We start from the raw sequence: 18076 nt of genomic DNA, 5'->3' as shown, positions 1-18076 counted from the left end.
AAAATCAGACTGCTGGCAAATACTATCCCTTCCACTGCAATCGGCACCCCACAGAAGTCGGCACTTTCACAAAACTCGTATTTCTAGCTACTTAAACACAAAATTCTTAACATCTGTATCATTCTCTCTCTAATCATTACGAGGTTGACCGACCACGATTAAAGCAGAATTGAGTGAGATAGTCGAAAGTGCCGAAGTCACGCAGAAATGTCACCTGCCGATACATGCCATGACGGAGTTTCAAATTGCACCCCCACTTTGGAAGTGCCGACTGGTGCAGCGCTGCGCGTCCGCATTCGCAAGTTTAAGTTAGCAGCGGTAGACGAGGAAAGCTGCGAGCTTCGTCAGACCCGACATATGAGCCACGCATTCAGGTTTCAATTCAGAGAATTGCAAATGGGTTATACTTGCAGCAAAAGAACAGAATGTGAGTCATGTTTCGTCATGTTACAATGCACATGGTCTCCCTATATATCCACCTCGATTTTACAACTACGGCACTAATAACAGTCGCCCTCGTACTTAGGTATATCTACTATTCAATACTATACTTGCTCATTCGAACGAATACTAATTGACCTTGCCCACTTGCTTGACTGCCGAACTGACTTTAAAATTGGCCTACATGACATATCATGACTCACAGTGACATTTGCGTGACTGCCGACTTCTGTGGGGTGCCGATTGCAGTGGAAGGGATAGTACAACTGGCACAGTGAATAGAAGAAGCCTTTTTGAAACGCATTCGATGTCACATATGTACTATCTAAATATATAGACCTACAACTCGCTACCGTTATGCACAGCTATTTACAATTTCGTCTAATACTCTACGCTCACATCCCCAGGTGCAAAGCTTGTGAGTATTATAAATAACTTGTTCAACGGAATGGTTCAGTCAACGGTTCTGAGAAGTAAGCAGTTCGTTGCACTTCCACTGGAGATAAATGCAGTCAACGCCGGGCCCACATCAGTCGATGACAATTAAGAGTGTACTCACTGATGCCAGTAGCTTTCTTAGACCGGATGTTGAAGGTCGGGCTATCCACTGTCATGCCAGGGCCGAAATACATGACACTGTCACGACTCATGGTGGGAGCTGTCTGCGGCTGGCGAGCGCTTGTGAACGGCTGCAGTCCTTGTGGTGAGATCCTAGGAGATGGATCGTCACCACGGGATATAACCGCTAAAGAATTGATCAGTATGCAGATCTAGCATGCTCGAAAACATATGGCTTACTTGCTCCGATTGCCCCCTCGGAGTCAATGTTAAATGTAGGTGACCCAACAGACGATTGTTGGTCGAATATCATGCAGTTTGTGTCGCTAGGCGATGCAAGTGGACTTCTCTCCGTGGGTGCTAATTTTCATGGCCTCATTATTGAACATGAAGGTTAAGATGGGATGCACGTACCTGCGGAGGTGCTCGAGGTTGTTTCTTGGACTACAGGAATACTGGCGGAGACTACAGAATTGCTTGTACCTGTTAAAAGGCTGGGAGTGCTCGGGTTCGAGCCGTTTCCGCCTGTCGTGGCAAGATTGGGATTGGACTGAGCTGAAATGGAAATTTCGGATGGGGCCCTGAGAGATGGGTCGGGATCAATCAGCGCAATGGATGATTTGGAAGATCCAGGGGTAACTAATTTATGGCACTCAGTCTTGAGCTACAACAACGGTAGACAGCGCCTACCTATAGCTGCTGGAGCTCTCATGAATTCATCTTCTTTGTGTTTGGTGCACGCCCACTGTGAACTGTTATTAAAATAGTTCTCGCTGGATTTAGGAAGAACGAACCTGTACCCTCGACTGCAATTTCTCGCACTTCTTGAGTAGCCCGGGCAAGGTGCTATTAAAACATCTGTCCTTGTCGTCGTTCGCCTGAACATGAGCAACTACAAGACTATCAACCATTAAAATGTAGTATACAATACGGAATGATGGATATGTTGTACCTGCGGTATTCATTTATAATAGACGATCGCTCCTCCTGGGTCAGCAAGTCCTTGTTGGCAATGCAGAAGTCAAGGACAGCTGACAGGACGCTCCTGATATCGGCGAAGACCCGCTCGCGAGCGTCGCGTGGAGTATAGAAGTTTTTAAGGGAAACCATGATGTAGCCCTGATGGAATCTAGTGATATGATGAATATGTGGAGTATGTTGATGGGGATCTAGCTCACATTCAGTCCGATATTTCTACCCCTGCGAGACCCGACACAGCACCTCCAAGCCAGTGTTCGGCCTCGAGTTTCCCTCGCAACGTCGAACATGGACAGAACAAGGGGACCGAAGTTATCTTGTCGTGGTTTTGGTATGATTCAAGTCAGTGGGAACATGGGCCCACAAATTACAATGCCCAAACCGTCACACGATTATATGCACCGAGGAGTCTATTGAAGCTGTAAGCTCGCAGTTAAGCACCCCCGCTGTTGTGCATACCACCAAATATTAATGCTAGCGCTCATGCACAAGCGTCGTGTTGCAGGTTTACTGCCCTCGCGGAGTAGAACTAATTTAGGACAAATACTCATTTGAAATAATTATCGGCGCGTGAATCGCGGGGCTTTAATCAGATTACAAGGCAATATGCATCATGTCTGCAAGCGTTGCTTAACCATACCATAAATTGATTGATGGGCGTTGTTAATCTGTTATAGTATTATATTTCCTTGTCCCACAACTCACAAGAATCTTCTGATTGATTTGTTCCATGGCTGTGCACAGCAGGCTGTCAATGAAAATATTGACCAGGTGTTTGCAGGCTTGGCGCATTTATTTTCTCCAAAAATAATAATAAGTGGCATCAAATAATATTATTAATATGGAAAGACTTTGGCCGTCAAAGCGTCTGGAAGTCAGCACTGCCACTTGGCTTTATCTCACACTGTCAATACGACCAGCCAATTCCCAAGGTACTTCTGCTGCACATGCAATGTACGGGCGAATCAGAATCACGGTGCGCATATCAGCCAATGATGAGAGGGCTGAAGTAGCTCACTAGTAACACGTTACTTGAAAAGTCCTTGGGTAATCACCGGTACGTATACACCAGCGCTAGATAGTTACGAAAACTTGCTTGACTTGTCGTTTATGCAATTACAGTCATTCGCGCACAAGGGTATCAGCCTTTGCGTCCTGAAAAGTCTTGGAGACCAATCGTTTCTATAGTAGTAGACCAGTATCAGCGTTATGAAGTGAACCTAGGATGCGACGGACAGAATCCAAATCTCAGGGAACGTTTCATGATAAAGTTTGTCATCTTTTTAATATTACAGTTTCCTACCACTCACCGATACATTTGACCAGGCAGGGCGCGGACGGCCGTACCCGAGTGGACTTCCATGTGTATTATCAAGCGCCGAACAAGAAGAAGCGCAAGAAGCGGCATTTAGTTGCAAAGACTTCCTTGTCGCTTCAGGCTCTATCTAAGTTAAAGGGTACTGAAAATTGTAAGTGTTGCGAAATTGCCATTACGCTGTGCTTGACGCATCCTAGCTTTCAAAATACCGTTGAGTCCTGTAGCACAGCCCTCTATGCGTGGGTTGGCTCGAGGAAGAACAGTTTCAGTTTTCCTCGTTGTTAAACTTGAAATCCCCGAGACTCGGGCGGAACTCCACGCATTAAAAAATTTGTTGATATCAGAAGACCAATACGACGATGACATTAAGTGTAAGAGTGGTCTTCACAGTCGTGTTAATTGGCTGACAGCTGCAATCTCAGCACTTGGGCGATCTTCACCAACGTTTGAATCGGAATCGGAATCAGATGGAGATGGGACATGTAACTTTTCTTGTTCGAGTCGTGCCATAACTCCTCCAGTCCCACTTGAATTCTCAGGTATACGGATCCGTCGAGGATACACCTCGGACACAGATGATGACCGCCCACTTGACGAGCATGTCAAATGCATCAACGACAGTTATGACAGCTTTTCATTCACAGACAATACCAACTCGAGTGCCGTGGTCAATGTTGTTCCCCTTGCGCCTTCCCTTTTACCCAGTTACACAGAGCAGATATCTGTGGACAATTCGTTGTCATTTATCGATTCCCTTGTCGACTCTTTTTCGTCTTATGCTGAACTTCGAGAGGCTCGCAGTGACTCTGAGTACGAACGTATATTGGAAAAACTTACATCTGAATGGTATTATGTGGGTGCATCGGTGCGTGATGACATGACTGTTCTACCTGCTTTCATTTAGCCTTGATTATGTGTAGTTGGTCGCTCTTGCCGGGTATGTGCATCATCAAAGATGACTTCTTTCCCCAATTATTTATCTTCTTTCCTAGGCTTGACGCGGCTGTGTTCGGTTTTTCGTCCAGCTCGTTATTCTCTGTCAACAATTTCGCCCAAGGCTCAATAGCTCTAGGAAGCGTCGCTTCAGGCATCGGTATCGCAATCGATGGCTGGTTCCTATTGGTGTATAGTGGAGCAAACGCCAAAAAATTCCAGGTAAATCTCAATTGTACGCATCAGAATATATACTCAGAGCCGCCTAGAGATTTGCTCGTGACGTATACGGCAAATATCTGTTCTTTTGCATATCATCGCGTCTTCCTGCTGTATGTATGTTCGTGTCAGCATGTGCCTTAATGGCCTTTTTGCTTTCAGTTGCATGGTCCGCTTGGCCGACTGCCGTGTTGGCCATGTGTTTTATTGCTGGCGTCCTGATTAGCCTCCAGTTCATCATATACGGGCTACACTGCGCAGTAATTTGTATGGGTGAGATTTTTAGGAGAACGCGCAGAGTATCGATGTCGTGTGTAAGGAGGTCGTCGAACGATGTCTTGGAGCATAATGTTTCCAAAAAATAGTGATGTATATTGGACGATTATCTTGCTAGCATCTGTACTACTATGGACCTCAATAATTTATTTTTGTGTTTTACCAAAATAGCGGTTTATATTGAACGATCGAGATATATATTTCTTGAGCTGATGCGGCAATATCCAAGAGGCTGGAAGGGATGTCCGTTGCGTGCGCGATTCAATATTATTCTAACCTGTTAATTAGTGTTACCCAGTGCCCGTAATCATAAATCCCCAAAGGAGAGAGGCAAGAACGGGGCGAGGAAGTCACCTACAACGAGGCCTCAGAAGTCAAGGTACTAAAAAGCCGCCACATTCTTATACACCTTTAAGCCATCGAGCCCCAGGGGAGTGGGCCATCCACGGGAATCAACAATCAATCATCGTCCAATAAAAACCGCGACCGCAGCAATGTTCTTCCCCGGGAGTGCACGCCACAGTGCACAAGCATTTCTCGATTGTTCGGGAACCAAAATTTTCAAACAGACGCGGACAGAAAAAGACATCGTGGGATGGAAGAAGCGCCGTCTGTCCGATCGTCGACACGCAGCCTCGAGTCAATGAGCACCGCTGTCACAAGTTAACTCCGCCCAGCTGACCTCGTTATGTTCGAAAACAGAATATAGGTTGCCCGACTTGCACGTATCAGTCGAAGAATTTCCTTTGGACCCACAGAAACGATATTCGTATTGGTTGCCTTTGGAAGGCATTGTCGCATGTGCTTCGGATTGCTGATGCTACCGAGTTGCATTTGGGGTCATTGTACACGCTTTGGCAGTGCAAAGCTATATCTGTACGTAGCTTCTTGTGGGTCGGTGGACCCACATAGGACGGTGTTTTCAAATCTGGGGTCTCATCCTTTTGTCAATTACTTTTGTGCACAGATTGCGTGTTGGGCCACTTAACTGAATTTTCCAAGGAGATATTTAAAACAAAGACGAGACCCCCTTCACTTTGAACTCCGCGAAGGCAAGTGGCAAAGCGTACAACGAACCATTATTTACACACACGTGCCATAAGCTTACAGCCTAGAATCTCGACAAGCAAGTGCATTCAGAAATTATGGGATACATAGAGTTCCAGCAGGTACCTAGACAACCATTATTCACCGTCAGAGCTAGCAACATCGCTATGTGAATCGTCCTGCTCCCTACGGTCCTCCATCCGTACATCGTCATTCTGGGCAGATTCTGGCACACTCGATGTCGCAGGAGTGAAACCAGAAAGAATGCCACTCCCTCCAGGTTTCTTTGCCTGTGACTGTTTCCAGGCATGAGCCATCTGCAAGAACTTGAAAGATCTTGGATTGGCTTCTCGTTCGTCGTCGGCGAATACAAGTTCCCAATCTGTGTAAGAACAATCAGGAAGCTGTGCTATTATATACGGGGTAGATCGCTGACCTTCTACTACTTGGCCTGTCTCTTTGTCGACGTGTTGCTTCCTGCCGATGATAGGCATCATGCCTTCCACCTTAGCTAAATCGCTCTCGCTGCCATGTTCTTGTTCGAACGCTTTCCATGACTCGAGTAAAGCAGCCCTCTGTGATGAAAGTTCAGCTCCGACTCGATTATGAAACTGTTGCTCATACCTCGGCTTTTAGGCCCTTGACCTTCAAGTCTTTGTAACCACGTTCAAAGACTTGTCGTGATAGTTCGGGATCACCAGCGACAACACGAGGTTCGGCATCATCATCTTCCTCCTCTTCTCGCATAGCTCTGGGCAAGGGAATACTTGACCCCTCGAACTCGGCATAGGATATCCACACCTTGTGGTGTCCGCTGAGAACCACCAGGCGCTCGTAAAGTGACCTAGTCTTCTCTCGATCACCCTGCTCATCGACTTCGAAGTCGATATATGCCTTCCAAAGGATTTCGGGCATCGATAGTGATGCTTGCGACACTCCGAGTTCAAAGATCGCCTCTGCACGGGTGAAGTCCTCAAGAGCCGTCTCGAGTTCAGCGTATTTGATCCACGCCGCTGAGTTGGTAGGATCGTACTGCAGAAGATGTTTCATCACTGCCGAGGAAAGAAAGAGACCTTCGCGACATACCTCGAGATACTTTTCGTACAATGTCCGCACGCGGTCAAATTCTCGCAGCTAAACATGACATTAGTATATCGTAAAGCCAAGAAAGTGAAGATCATACATCCATCTCGAGTTGAATATAACCCTTGAACAAAGACTCCTTCGGGCACATGCCAATGGCGGTCCCGAGCATTTTGCGCGCTGCCGTTAAATTTAACTGTCTGATCTCAAACCTCGCAGCCATGATCCACAGTTTTGCGAAAGTAAACTGCTTGTGCGGTACAAGATTCAAAACTGTACGATATACTTGGCGTGCACGGTCATAGTCCTGTAGAATGATGTCAGTAAACAAGCGGTGTGTATGAAAATGAAAAGACCTTGGTTTCAATCTCCTCGAACAAAGCATACTCAAGCCAAAGGAAGATATACCGTCTCCAATGACGCTTTTCTTGCCCAGGAGGTACATGTGCAACAGCACGCTCGTAAACGTCTCGCACGCGCTCCGTGGCTGCATCCTCCTCTTCCTTGGTGCCCCCTTCTTCTCGCAAAGTTCGTAGGCCACCTTCTTCCAGCCGAACGTAGTCGAACCAGACATCATAATTTCGCCCGTCCTGCGAAACCTCGTCTTCGTATTGGATTCTTCGCTTACCAAGCACAGTAGATTCTACAATGGACCGTGTGCCGTGCTGCTTCTCAAATTTGGTATAAGCTGCGTACAAATTCGCTGATTTTGATCGCGGAAGACGTGATAGTGCGAACTATCATCTGGACTGTCAAGTACGCCTAGCAGAGTATACGCGTGACGACGTACCTTGTATATCACTCGAGCACGCTCGTACTCTTTCAACCGAGTTTCCATTTTAGCAAAAGCATTGAAAACTGCTTGAGCCTTTTCTACTTGCTCTTCCTCGTCCCCAAAAAACTGGAGAGCGGTTTGAAATACCTCTCTTGCCTTGTCCAACTTCCCCCGCTCTTCTTCAAACTTTGCCCACTTCACCCATACCCTCGGATCCGGCCTGACAGCTATCCATCGCTCATATATAACACTGGCCCTGTCCGATTCGTCATATCGTTCCTCCATCTTTATGTATGCTTGCCAAGCTTTGTCGTCAGGTTCCCACTGCATCCACCGCTCAAAGACTTGTCGAGCACCGGGGACATTTTGCAGAAGCTCCTCCAAGTAAACGTACTTGTACCAGAGCTGGTCCACTCGAGGCAATAGAGTTACGGCGCGATCGAATAGATTGCGTGCGTGTTGGACATTTCGGGACTTGAGCTCCATTTCAGTATAACTGAGCCATAGCTGCACGCTTCGAGGGTCCACGTCCAAAGCGCGTTCAAAGATGGAGCGAGATCGGTCAAATTCATTTTGGCTAGCCTAATACGAATGTGTATCAGACCGCAATATCAACCAAAGATTGTGAGCAACGTACCTCCCAGTTTGCATACTGAGTCCATTCTTTGCTGATACAATATTCAGCAAGAGTATTACCAATGTTTAATGCGATACTCACATGCTACCTCTTGTCCTTCTGACCCGCTCTTCAAACTCCTTGCGCTTGCGGCCGCGGTACTCGTGGAGTTCTTCAAAATCCTCAACGCGTTGTTTGGGAGCGCGGAAGGTGGATTCTTGACGCTCTTGAGCCTAAAGGACACAAAATTGTGAATACGGCAAGGCGGGAAACTTGAACAACGCACCTCTCGCAGAAGCTGCTCTGCGGTGATCTATGAATGTAATTATGGAGGGTCAACAAATGCAGACACATATGTCAACGAAACAAACCTGGATAGCGGCAGGCGCCCGATTCCTAATCCTGGAATTCGTAACCAGTCAGTCTCTGTATGATACAAAAAGTTGATAAGGCGAACCTTGGTGCTCTGCCGTCCTGCATAATTGCAACAAACCTATGAATTTCCCGAGCAAAGAATAGTAGGACAAGCTGTCGGGCAAGCAAAGACAAACAAACTTGTCCATTACATCTTACGTAAGGGACCTCCTTCAAGCTGGATTTTTGTTTCGCAACTTTAGAATGTGGATGCAACATGACATGCCCTCCGAGCTCGTAGCGCTGCTGCCAGTGCTTGTATGTCACATCTCGGTTTGTGGGTATCTTTTCCACCAAGATGACAGATTGTTGGCACGATAGACAATGAATTAATTTCAGGAACCCTAGAAGGTTAGTAGTAAAAATTAGAGTCTGCGCACGTCGCATACCGAGCTCCTGTTCCTTCCCTGCACTCTTTACACCATCTTCCTCCGCCCTTGCGCCCATTTGTTCTCCCTGCCCTTGTCAGAATTCTTTCATGTCACGGTAACGAGCTGCTCTTCCACCACGCATGCGTTCATGTGCTCGATAATTTCTTCATCGCGCTTGCAGGCCTGGGGGTGTACGGAGTTTGCCCGGGGGAAGATATCAATGTTGACGGTGTTCCGAGCATAGTCTGCTGAAATGTCTGGGATGGTGTTGAAATATCTGTCGCGTGATCATCATGTCGTACATTCGTTTCTAATTCATTGTACTTGCAGGATATCGCCATTAGCTTCCCCCGCAGCATTATTGATAAGTTCTTTCAACAACCTTCGCAACCCATCGAATTCATGATCAGATGCTTCCAGAGCAGTATCCCTACGATGTGCATGTCCCAAAATTTCGATAAGAACAATATCTCCACCTTCTCCTGTTCTAGGTCAAATTCTCCTCGAGCACGACCACCAAATAAGCTTCTCCACTGAGCTTATACCTTCGCTGTGCGTGCCAAAGCCCTACTATACAAGTATTATATTGCTAATCCATGACACTAGGTCAGTGAACGAACTATCGACATGATGATACAAAGTACAAGTGGAGAATGAACTAGACTATGAAAATTGTTATAAGCAACATTGACGAGTGCCTTAAACGACTCGCGCAACCCATCGCATTTAGGCGCGAAGTTCAGTGCCATTCATGCATTTTCTTAATGCGAGTGCCCACTACATCTGCAGGATTGCCACCCACAACTTCCATCACATGTTCGATTCCTAGCCAATCTAGTTTTCGGCATGATGCCTGACAGCTTTGACTGCGAGAGAGTGCCCAGGGCGGATATAATCCAATCATTGTTGTTCCAACTGGGAACATTGCGCACGATCTCAACTGTTTCGAGGATTCCCTCCATTTCGCCGAGCTCCTCCAAGGTGACTGTTCCAATACTCAAACGATCGTACAAGTCCCTTTTGAGAGGCTGGTCGCGTCCGACACCAATGGCATAGTTATCGGAGTTCCCGATGATCTGATAGATGTTCCTTATACCAGGGCTAGTTTCGACGTAGATAGCCCAGCGAAGGGGACAATGTTGTTGGGGCCCTTCCCCACCTCGCCAAGACTGGAGAAGTTCGACGGTGCAGAGTCTAGATGTGTCAGACATGATAGAAGATGGCTATGGGAACAGGTAAGTCGCAATTTACTAGCTTTTATGGGCGTGCTCACCGAGTGCAGACGACAGATAACTCAAGGATGGGAGAGTAGAGGTTTGAGTCCATTGATGGTCTGTGTTATACTCGAGCCCTTGTGGATTATTGATCTGCGGACAGTCCGAAGTGTGGATGCAACATGACGTATCAATTGTACTCGATGACCTGTGGACTGTGGGCGAACCACCGCCCACTCGATCGAGCGGCCATACAATAGCCTATTCGAAGGCAGGTGGTCTTGGCCTCACTGGGCTAGGCCCTGCTAGGCGGAAATTCCACGCCTTTCTGCTCATCATTGATACTGATAGCATGACAGATTGCATTAAAAATCAAAATGTTTCACGCTCGCACGTGAGTATTCTAAGCTTGTGAGATTATGGTTGGTTAATGAGATCTTTATCACGGCATTTTGATGTTTCACCATTTACCCGATACTCGAATTGAGGAACCTGCGACTCGGAAATTGACCGCTTTCCATCAGTGGGACGTTGCTTTGGTTTGTGGGCCATCTCGTATCACACAGGCACATACAAGTTAGCTGTGAGAACACAATACAACTGTGTAGATTTTCTGTGGTACAGTCTGCACCGCGTCAACACACAACCTACTCCTCTTCACGATTGCTATTGAAGGTACCGAGAAATCTAACGGGTATATCCTCCACCAAAATGGCCTTAAAACGTTTCGTCGAGTCCACCTCGCTCCGATTGTCGGCACGATAGACGCAATGAACTTCAAGAGCACCACCGGCGTGACAAGGTAGAACACGCGCATGCTCGCATACTCTTGATCACAGTGCTTTCGATGTGTCTAATCACTTTGTATACTTGATCGCTGGTTGTTTTTATATGCATGGGGATGGAAAGGGCTTTGTGATGTCGGTTATGTACGACTCGCTCAACGTCAATAAGATAATATCGCGACGTTTGGCAAATCGAACTGCACAGATATTTTTGGAGGTAACTTCGAATGTATTGCTGGTGCATCATAGGGGTCTTGCATAGGCTTGAAGACTAAGTAGTTAATGTATCGAAGTCGGGAAGGGTAGCAGGGGATATGTATGCACAGAGAGAACTACAACCATAGTTGAAAGTTATGCATATAATATCCAGCATGGTTGAAAGCAAGTTAAAAGTCTGTATAATGCTCAGCCATAGTGGAACGCGAATCAAACGTTTCTAATATCCGGCAGCTCTAGACGATCCACACCGGAAGATGTTTGGAATCGGTCGAGCAATGACCACGCTCGAGGTGACTAGGCCCGGTTATAGGGACATCCTGCGATTCGTGTGTTGCTCGCAGATTGAACATTATGCGTGAGGCAAAAACGCTGTACACGACTACCTGGGGGCTTATCTGACTCAGAATTGAAGACAGGGACAACCACGATAGGATTTACCTATAGAAAATATTGGAATATGGTGACTGGGCAGCTTGATCAGAAGTTTATCATATAACCAAGGCAAGCCACTCACAGGAAGCTTATAATGCCCACACAATTCACTATAGAGGCCACTACAAAAATCAAGGCCGTGATCTTGAAGATAATCTATAAGACTCACGGGCAATGCATAGCATGTAAATCATACCATCCCGATATACAGCAGAAACCACTGGGGTGTTTTGCCTGTCGGTAAAATTTGAAACGTTTGTGCACTGTCAAGGCCATCAATACTGGAGTAGGTTAGTGGCCGGTGAGAAAATTTATCGAAATGATATGTACCAAGCTGATAGGTCATGGGTATAATATAGAGGATGCCTAAGAATTGTTTGGCCTCTGATGCGTCACACGTAGATTCTGGATTACGGGTGAGCAGAAGACATGTGAAAGGAGAGATACAGACTTCCGCATTTACTTGCAGCGACATAGAATATTATTAGCGTAGCTGAAACCATGACCTAAATAATGTGCGATGTTGAGCAACAAGAAAATTGCCAAGGGAGAGCATTAAGGTCACTATGCTGAAGAATGATATCGCAATCAATGTCCTCTTTTCACGTCCACAAAAGGCGTGCACCCTCGCTGCGAGCATGACTGAAAAGACGTTACGGGTAGAAATATATTGACTTGGAGCAGATACTGACCGTCAGCAGCAGCGGCACCCAAAGCATTCATGGCTGGCAAAAGAATTGAGTATTCCAGAACGATTTAAGTGAAGTCATCATATACGCAACTGCCAATTACGACCATGTATGTCCCAGAATTTGGCTAGGATATCGTCAGATATACTCAAACTGTTAGAAGAGTCTATGCTCACAGTTTCCCCGTGAGTTGAACCGACGCCGTCTATCCGAGGCACTCATTAGCGAAGGAGATAGAATAACACGAGTACTCGCAATATAAGTACATAGCAACAGTTCCAATTGGAAGATAGCGAGAAATAACGAAGGCTATCCTCATCATCCCCCACTTTCTCCCCCATGTCCAACGAACCTAACAATACCTCAGTTTTGTATACTATGATCGCCGAAATATACTGACCTCTGAGTCGAAAGTAAGGCAGAAGTCAAAAAGCTAGAGGAAATTGGGTTATGATTATAGGATTGCGTTATATTTGTTCCTCCTTATCAAGGCTGCTGTGGATGCGGCTGTCCGAGGAATTCAGTCATGCAAAATAAATCAGAATATGAGTATAGACTACCTTCAACAAACTGAATTCGAATGAGCAATCAAAGGCTGACTAATGAAGCGGGGTACGCACTGCAACAGTTTGCCAAGGTTGATCTACGAGATCCACATAGCTGCCCATCTTGGCTAAATTGAAGAACCGGCCTTCTTTCTGTATGGCCTGCCTAAGGAAGGCTAGAGTTAAGTCTACTATTAGCAGCACAAATGATGCATCCCCTTGCTTGAGAGATACAAACTTATATATATGTCTCATAGCATAGCGTCAAGTTGTCAGAATCGCATCAAAACCGTTCATTTCCGGGTCCGGGTACTCTCATGTGGTTCCGCACTGCTCGATCCATCGGTACGTGGCTTGATTTGGTATCCACCAGCACTGTGGACGATAATTTAAGTACGTCCAGGAGGAGCATATAGCATATCAGTGACGAGTTCACAAGCTCATATGCAACAGACCTGTGATATAAGGTGTAGTTTGGCCGCATGATGCAAAAATTGCTCAATGTCAAACTACATTTCTTCATGATGTATTCAATACGTTGACTTACTAATGAGTCATAGCATCAGTCGCAAGAGCAAAAATGCCGATGCTTCATGCACATGTCTAAGCAGGCGGAGACGGATGTAGTCTTGTCAGATGGCATCCAATTTTATCCCGGGAGTCCGGAGAATGCAAATCGTAGCGTTATAAAAGCTCAATGGAACCACCGTAACTTGGGCTGAGTGAGAAAATCGTGTGCGTGTGAGTGGGAGAAATGTCTGGCTGCGCTCAACGCTCATTGGTCCCAGGCTTCCGTATTGCTCTCAATCGACAGGGTATATCGTAGGCATTCACGACACCTATCGAGGTACCGTCTTTGTTCCAGCAGTTTACTTGCGATGTGTCCTGACTCGTGACTTCCGGAGATCACGGGGGTGTGGAACGAATTTAAGGGAGAGCTACGTTCAAAAATGCATAGCATCAATGCTAAAACATGGCGTCACATTTTGAGGGAACCATTTTCACTTAACTTGCAGTGTATGCGGATGCATTGATGTAGACTCGGAGAACGTTAGAGACTTGCAGCTGTGCAGTGGCAGTAAAATGCTGACTAAGTTCCGCCTCAGAACCCATTTGTCGGAAATTTGCGAAAGGCAATGAACCCCTGCGCGGGCGAGGTTCTACTGGTGACAATAAACACAACCTATTATATATAAGCGGGAGTATGCCTCCGTATGTCTCATATACTTAGGGTCTTCAAACCAGAAGGAGTACGTGTATATTTAAAAAAACACATTGGTGACATGGTCCGACCAAAATCTTGTTTTTCATGTACGAGGACTCCAGTGAAAATTCTATTGAATTCATTCTACATACAACCTCTCACAATCAGTAGTCGTACATTTTACAGGTCTTCCAGCCCTTATCATAAGCAAATCTTCGAAATGTCATCAAATAACTATATCCGCTCTATTCAAAACACCTTCTTCTATTGCTTTGATTTCTACAATTTCGATCATTAGCAACGCTCTATATACCACAAAGAAGGAACTTACGCATGGCCAAATGGAGACTGTGGAAGCGCGCTAGAGACAAATTAGCTGTTCATTAAAGTGAGATTGACGTACACACAACAAGAACGATGCGAAATACCGTTTGCGAACCACAGACCATCATGCCCGCAGTACCTCCACACTCCCGCAGATTGCCCTTCTTCATCTAAACCCCAGACCTGGGTAACTTTTGATGCGATTTCGTCTCCACAAACCTCGCGCATGAAATCACGGGGATCGCCATAACTGTCAGCAAGTATGAGTCCTGCTCATCAAAGTGAAACATTAGCATACCCCGTAGCAAACACTATGATATCTGCCTGTAGCTCGGTGCCATCAGCAAATAGAAGGCCGTTTTCCGTGAAGGACTCGATTGCGGAACCGTTTTTGATTTTGATATCCCCGTTGATAATAGATTTACTCGCTCCGGTGTCTGGAGGCTGTTGAGATATATCTTCGCTGTGCATCAGAGGTACACACACCGATATAGTAGCCACCACCGCGCTCCAGGTAAAGGGCCATAAGACCTGCTCCATATATGCCAAGATTGGTCTTAAAGCCAACTTTGGCCAGTCCATCTAAAATAGCCCTGTGATTATGATCAATGCATCTGGAACTGAGCTTTTGATTTGCCTGGCATACTTGTCTGCGGTCTCGGCGACTATAGGAACCATACGTTGATGCAGTCGCCTAGAAACTGCCCAAGGTAGCGAGGTACTATAAGTATCGGCCAGCTCAGTGGGGAAGTCATCATTATAAAGAGCTAGGCAAGGAAAGTCAAGCCAAACTCCCAACAACCATAGAAATAATTACCGCGTGACATTGCTGCCATTGACTCCACCGAGATCACGAACGTCGACGATCGTTGATACCTGATATTCGGTGAGATATGAAAATGACACTACCGAAGGGACACACATCGTGATGTCGGCGCCGTGACTGCAGAAGTCTTGAGCAATGTCGTGCGCTGATGAAATATTTAGACCTTGTTCAATACGAAAGATGACAGACCAACCAGAATTGCAACAACCGACTACGACTACTTTTTTACCGATATGATTAGCCGCAGATTCGAATTCTGACGAGTGCACGGTAGACCCTTTGAAGCTTGCCTGCGCCCATGAGTCACGTTTTGATCAGCTCTAGCGTTACATACCTTCCCGGGGATATCGGGAACTATGGGACGACCGCCAGATCCAGTGGCAAAAACGAGGTGCTTAACGGTCAGAACCCTAGTACCTTTACCCCCGCGATTGACTTCGACGGACCAGGTTTTCGTGCTATCGTTCCAAGATGTACTGGTGATCGTTGAGGCCGTCCAAACGTCAACCTCAAGCAACCTTCCATATGCTTCCAACCAGTCTGCCAGCTGCAATCACTAGAATCAGTGAACATTCATTATGTGGATAATATTGTACTTTTTCAGCTGGGATGTAGACTGGCCATGTTGGTGGAAAGCTGCAGAACAGATCACGAACGAGTCAAAGGAGTTCTGACAAACCACCCACGTCAGGTAAGGCATTTGGTTGAACCCTGTAAGTTTGTCAGTCAATCCCCTTCCGTAGAAGAAAAAGCACAAACAGATTGTGCCATGCAGACAAAGAGTCTTGTAACGATCTCTCCACTATGAAACCACACTTGAGCCTTTAGCTACACTCAAATACCGAAACTATAATGGGACGAACGCTATCTCCAACCCGAGGTTTCTTATCGATGACAAGCGTGGGTATACCAATGCACTTTAATTGTGCCGCGGCCTCAAGGCCACAGTGCCCTGCACCGATGACAAGCACTGTTGGGTCATTGCTTGAGAACTCAGCCTCTTGGCGCCGCATTCTCTCCCCAATTTCCATGATCGGCCTCTTTGTTTCTGAAGGGACCGAGCTTCCACAGAGTCAGAAAGTGCTCACAAAGGAACGTGAATGCACACTTTTTGAGGGAAATCGGCCAACGATTCAAGACAGGTCAACAGAGTATAGGCTTTCCACTTTGAATCTGGAAGGGGGACGAGATAAACGACCGCAGTACCCTTGCCATGCTTGGTGGTAAAACTAAAGCAAAACCTCAACCAAACAAGATCATGATAAACTTTTTGCAGCACAGGTTCTTTTAAGGGCTCCTGTAAGAGACGTAGTTCGTTGAGACCCGTGGCAGCGAGACGAGCATCTAAAAGTTTTTTGATATCCTTCCTTCCTTCGAATGTCCTGAAATCCCAAGTCAGTGCGATCACGTCCTTCCAGAAGCCATCCTCGAGAAAGAGGTCGACAACAGCTGCGGTATCACTTTGAGCTATTGCAGCTGAGAAAGCGTTGAGCCACTCGGTGGCTACCTCGGACGAGGAGACATTGGAAGGATCAGTGACCCCCAGCCGATCTAGCGTAGGTAAGCGTTGGGGAGACGGGTCAGTCGCCATACTGAAGCGGAAAACTGAGGTGTGCGGATTGAGAGTCTGGGATTTAGAGTGACACCACCAACCATCCTGGTTTTTAACTCCAATTATGCGATCCGGGTCACCTGAACCGTAGTCATAGATTAATCCATCATTAAAATCGTCCGAAGTCTGAAGAGCACATCACATGATTATGTACGTGATCAGTAAACATTGCCAACTTTCTGATATAACGTACCACCATAAGTAATAGGTAACTAGTACGTGGTCGTGACGCGGCTTACAATGTCAGATCATTCAAATACCACCATGGTATATCATACGACTCGAATGCTTGTCCTTCGCATTCTTATCACAACCCTGAGTTTGGCTCGGATGTACTATCAAATAGTGAGTCTCCTCGGTATTGTGTCTACTGGTGATCCAGTCAGTGTTTTTCTGGTCAGTGAACCAAGGTCACGGTCATTGACCACAACTCATGTGAATTTAAAAGTTGGTGAAGTTGACTGTCGTTCACATGGACACGACTTTCAGCGGTTCTCTGGTCCCACCATACCATACTAGACTAGTATACTTGGGGTCAATATGAGGTCAATCATCATTGATTAGATGTTTCTTATCCCACTTGGAACAGTCACGCGATCTGCTTCAGGGTTTTGTTCTCCATATGAGTAAAGCTAATATTGTTCTTGATGTGGTGACGCAAAATGCAAGATCAAACACCTTGCGTCTTACTGAAGTACGGGACGAGTCAGGTGTGTAATGGATATCCATCAACATGATAGTCTAAATCTCACCAGATCGCTAGTTTGAACCAACCAGAGCTACGCCATAGTGTAATTATGGAAGCAGTTCTACTTCACGAAAATATGTCCTCGCAGACATTAGACCGACAGTATCGTTTGGGAGTTCTTCTTGATCTCTGCGTAGCATCAGCAACAAGGATTTAGAGTAGTTCTGCATGGGCGACTACTCCAGGTAATGGTCTCTCGATATCCTACATCTTACTGGTGATCTAGTATTTGGCTCACAAGAGAGTGGATGGGTTCTTCCTCCACCCTCCGAGTCCTCGCTCACTGCTTCTCTTACGATCGCGCATGGATGTACAAAATTCCGTACTCCATCACAAAGCGCCTTCGCCCGCTCGGCGCATACCGTCTCTCAACTCACTTGCCACAGTCTGTACCAGAATATGGTGGGATAATTGACATACGACTTACGATTTCAGAAACAAACCCACAC

The 18076-nt window shown here is 46.3% G+C and overlaps 6 protein-coding genes across 6 annotated transcripts; 1 reads left to right on the top strand and 5 right to left on the bottom strand.

The window, feature by feature from the left end:
* Positions 1-620: 620 nt before the first annotated feature.
* Positions 621-2163, bottom strand: F5891DRAFT_1025975 (uncharacterized protein). Its single transcript, XM_041361399.1, has 7 exons — positions 1952-2163; positions 1794-1899; positions 1690-1744; positions 1414-1638; positions 1240-1359; positions 1001-1186; positions 621-937 (listed from the first exon to the last, which is right to left on the bottom strand). The coding sequence occupies exons 1-7, from the start codon at positions 2107-2109 to the stop codon at positions 882-884; spliced, it is 906 nt and encodes a 301-aa protein (XP_041227462.1). The 5' UTR covers positions 2110-2163; the 3' UTR covers positions 621-881.
* A 610-nt stretch (positions 2164-2773) lies between these two features.
* Positions 2774-4891, top strand: F5891DRAFT_1025971 (uncharacterized protein). The gene is made up of 9 exons (XM_041361398.1): positions 2774-2953; positions 3018-3034; positions 3100-3247; positions 3304-3446; positions 3493-3666; positions 3718-4160; positions 4216-4232; positions 4288-4450; positions 4498-4891. Exons 1-9 carry the CDS (start codon positions 2925-2927, stop codon positions 4810-4812), a joined length of 1449 nt encoding a protein of 482 aa, XP_041227461.1. The 5' UTR covers positions 2774-2924; the 3' UTR covers positions 4813-4891.
* A 946-nt stretch (positions 4892-5837) lies between these two features.
* F5891DRAFT_1025967 (uncharacterized protein) lies at positions 5838-8773 on the bottom strand. Its single transcript, XM_041361397.1, has 12 exons — positions 8702-8773; positions 8616-8646; positions 8531-8557; positions 8347-8477; positions 8266-8296; positions 7644-8210; positions 7210-7590; positions 6954-7160; positions 6857-6904; positions 6395-6802; positions 6207-6345; positions 5838-6152 (listed from the first exon to the last, which is right to left on the bottom strand). The coding sequence occupies exons 1-12, from the start codon at positions 8722-8724 to the stop codon at positions 5908-5910; spliced, it is 2238 nt and encodes a 745-aa protein (XP_041227460.1). The 5' UTR covers positions 8725-8773; the 3' UTR covers positions 5838-5907.
* A 977-nt stretch (positions 8774-9750) lies between these two features.
* On the bottom strand, positions 9751-10430 carry F5891DRAFT_1025964 (uncharacterized protein). The gene is made up of 2 exons (XM_041361396.1): positions 10312-10430; positions 9751-10264 (listed from the first exon to the last, which is right to left on the bottom strand). The coding sequence occupies exon 2, from the start codon at positions 10238-10240 to the stop codon at positions 9791-9793; it is 450 nt and encodes a 149-aa protein (XP_041227459.1). The 5' UTR covers positions 10241-10264; positions 10312-10430; the 3' UTR covers positions 9751-9790.
* Positions 10431-11377: 947 nt separating this feature from the next.
* On the bottom strand, positions 11378-12852 carry F5891DRAFT_189851 (uncharacterized protein). The gene is made up of 12 exons (XM_041370846.1): positions 12769-12852; positions 12624-12720; positions 12545-12573; positions 12462-12495; positions 12372-12404; positions 12245-12321; positions 12131-12185; positions 12010-12084; positions 11849-11960; positions 11762-11801; positions 11686-11711; positions 11378-11637 (listed from the first exon to the last, which is right to left on the bottom strand). Exons 2-12 carry the CDS (start codon positions 12688-12690, stop codon positions 11481-11483), a joined length of 705 nt encoding a protein of 234 aa, XP_041227458.1. The 5' UTR covers positions 12691-12720; positions 12769-12852; the 3' UTR covers positions 11378-11480.
* Positions 12853-14304: 1452 nt separating this feature from the next.
* On the bottom strand, positions 14305-16858 carry F5891DRAFT_1277355 (uncharacterized protein; the record flags this gene model as incomplete). Its single annotated transcript, XM_041370265.1, has 15 exons — positions 14305-14396; positions 14449-14493; positions 14546-14691; positions 14740-14878; positions 14928-15034; positions 15088-15208; positions 15259-15317; positions 15364-15412; positions 15461-15557; positions 15602-15814; positions 15864-15903; positions 15954-15978; positions 16027-16069; positions 16131-16329; positions 16356-16858. 15 exons carry the CDS (start codon positions 16856-16858, stop codon positions 14344-14346), a joined length of 1839 nt encoding a protein of 612 aa, XP_041227457.1. The 3' UTR covers positions 14305-14343.
* Between the last annotated feature and the right edge of the window lie 1218 nt (positions 16859-18076).

The sequence above is a fragment of the Suillus fuscotomentosus genome, assembly GCF_016647785.1.
Source record: "Suillus fuscotomentosus strain FC203 chromosome Unknown F5891scaffold_19, whole genome shotgun sequence".
Lineage (NCBI taxonomy): Eukaryota > Fungi > Basidiomycota > Agaricomycetes > Boletales > Suillaceae > Suillus > Suillus fuscotomentosus.
Note: the sequence above shows the minus strand (reverse complement) of the source record. Positions and strands in the feature narration are given on the sequence as shown.

Coding starts and splice junctions, on each gene's coding strand:
- F5891DRAFT_1025975 (XM_041361399.1), bottom strand. CDS start 2,109: ATGGTTTCCCTTAAAAACTTCTATACTCCACGCGACGCTCGCGAGCGG. Junction 1,745..1,793: donor AATTGCAGTCGAGGGTACAG/GTTCGTTCTTCC, acceptor AACAGTTCACAG/TGGGCGTGCACCAAACACAA. Junction 938..1,000: donor TAAGAAAGCTACTGGCATCA/GTGAGTACACTC, acceptor ATTTATCTCCAG/TGGAAGTGCAACGAACTGCT.
- F5891DRAFT_1025971 (XM_041361398.1), top strand. CDS start 2,925: ATGCAATGTACGGGCGAATCAGAATCACG. Junction 3,447..3,492: donor GTTAAAGGGTACTGAAAATT/GTAAGTGTTGCG, acceptor GACGCATCCTAG/CTTTCAAAATACCGTTGAGT. Junction 4,451..4,497: donor CAAACGCCAAAAAATTCCAG/GTAAATCTCAAT, acceptor AGAGCCGCCTAG/AGATTTGCTCGTGACGTATA.
- F5891DRAFT_1025967 (XM_041361397.1), bottom strand. CDS start 8,724: ATGCAGGACGGCAGAGCACCAAG. Junction 8,647..8,701: donor CAGGACGGCAGAGCACCAAG/GTTCGCCTTATC, acceptor TACGAATTCCAG/GATTAGGAATCGGGCGCCTG. Junction 6,153..6,206: donor GACAGGCCAAGTAGTAGAAG/GTCAGCGATCTA, acceptor GTTCTTACACAG/ATTGGGAACTTGTATTCGCC.
- F5891DRAFT_1025964 (XM_041361396.1), bottom strand. CDS start 10,240: ATGTCTGACACATCTAGACTCTGCACCGTCGAACTTCTCCAGTCTTGG.
- F5891DRAFT_189851 (XM_041370846.1), bottom strand. CDS start 12,690: ATGATGAGGATAGCCTTCGTTATTTCTCGCTATCTTCCAATTGGAACT. Junction 12,496..12,544: donor GTTCAACTCACGGGGAAACT/GTGAGCATAGAC, acceptor ACGATATCCTAG/CCAAATTCTGGGACATACAT. Junction 11,712..11,761: donor GTGGGCATTATAAGCTTCCT/GTGAGTGGCTTG, acceptor CAAGCTGCCCAG/TCACCATATTCCAATATTTT.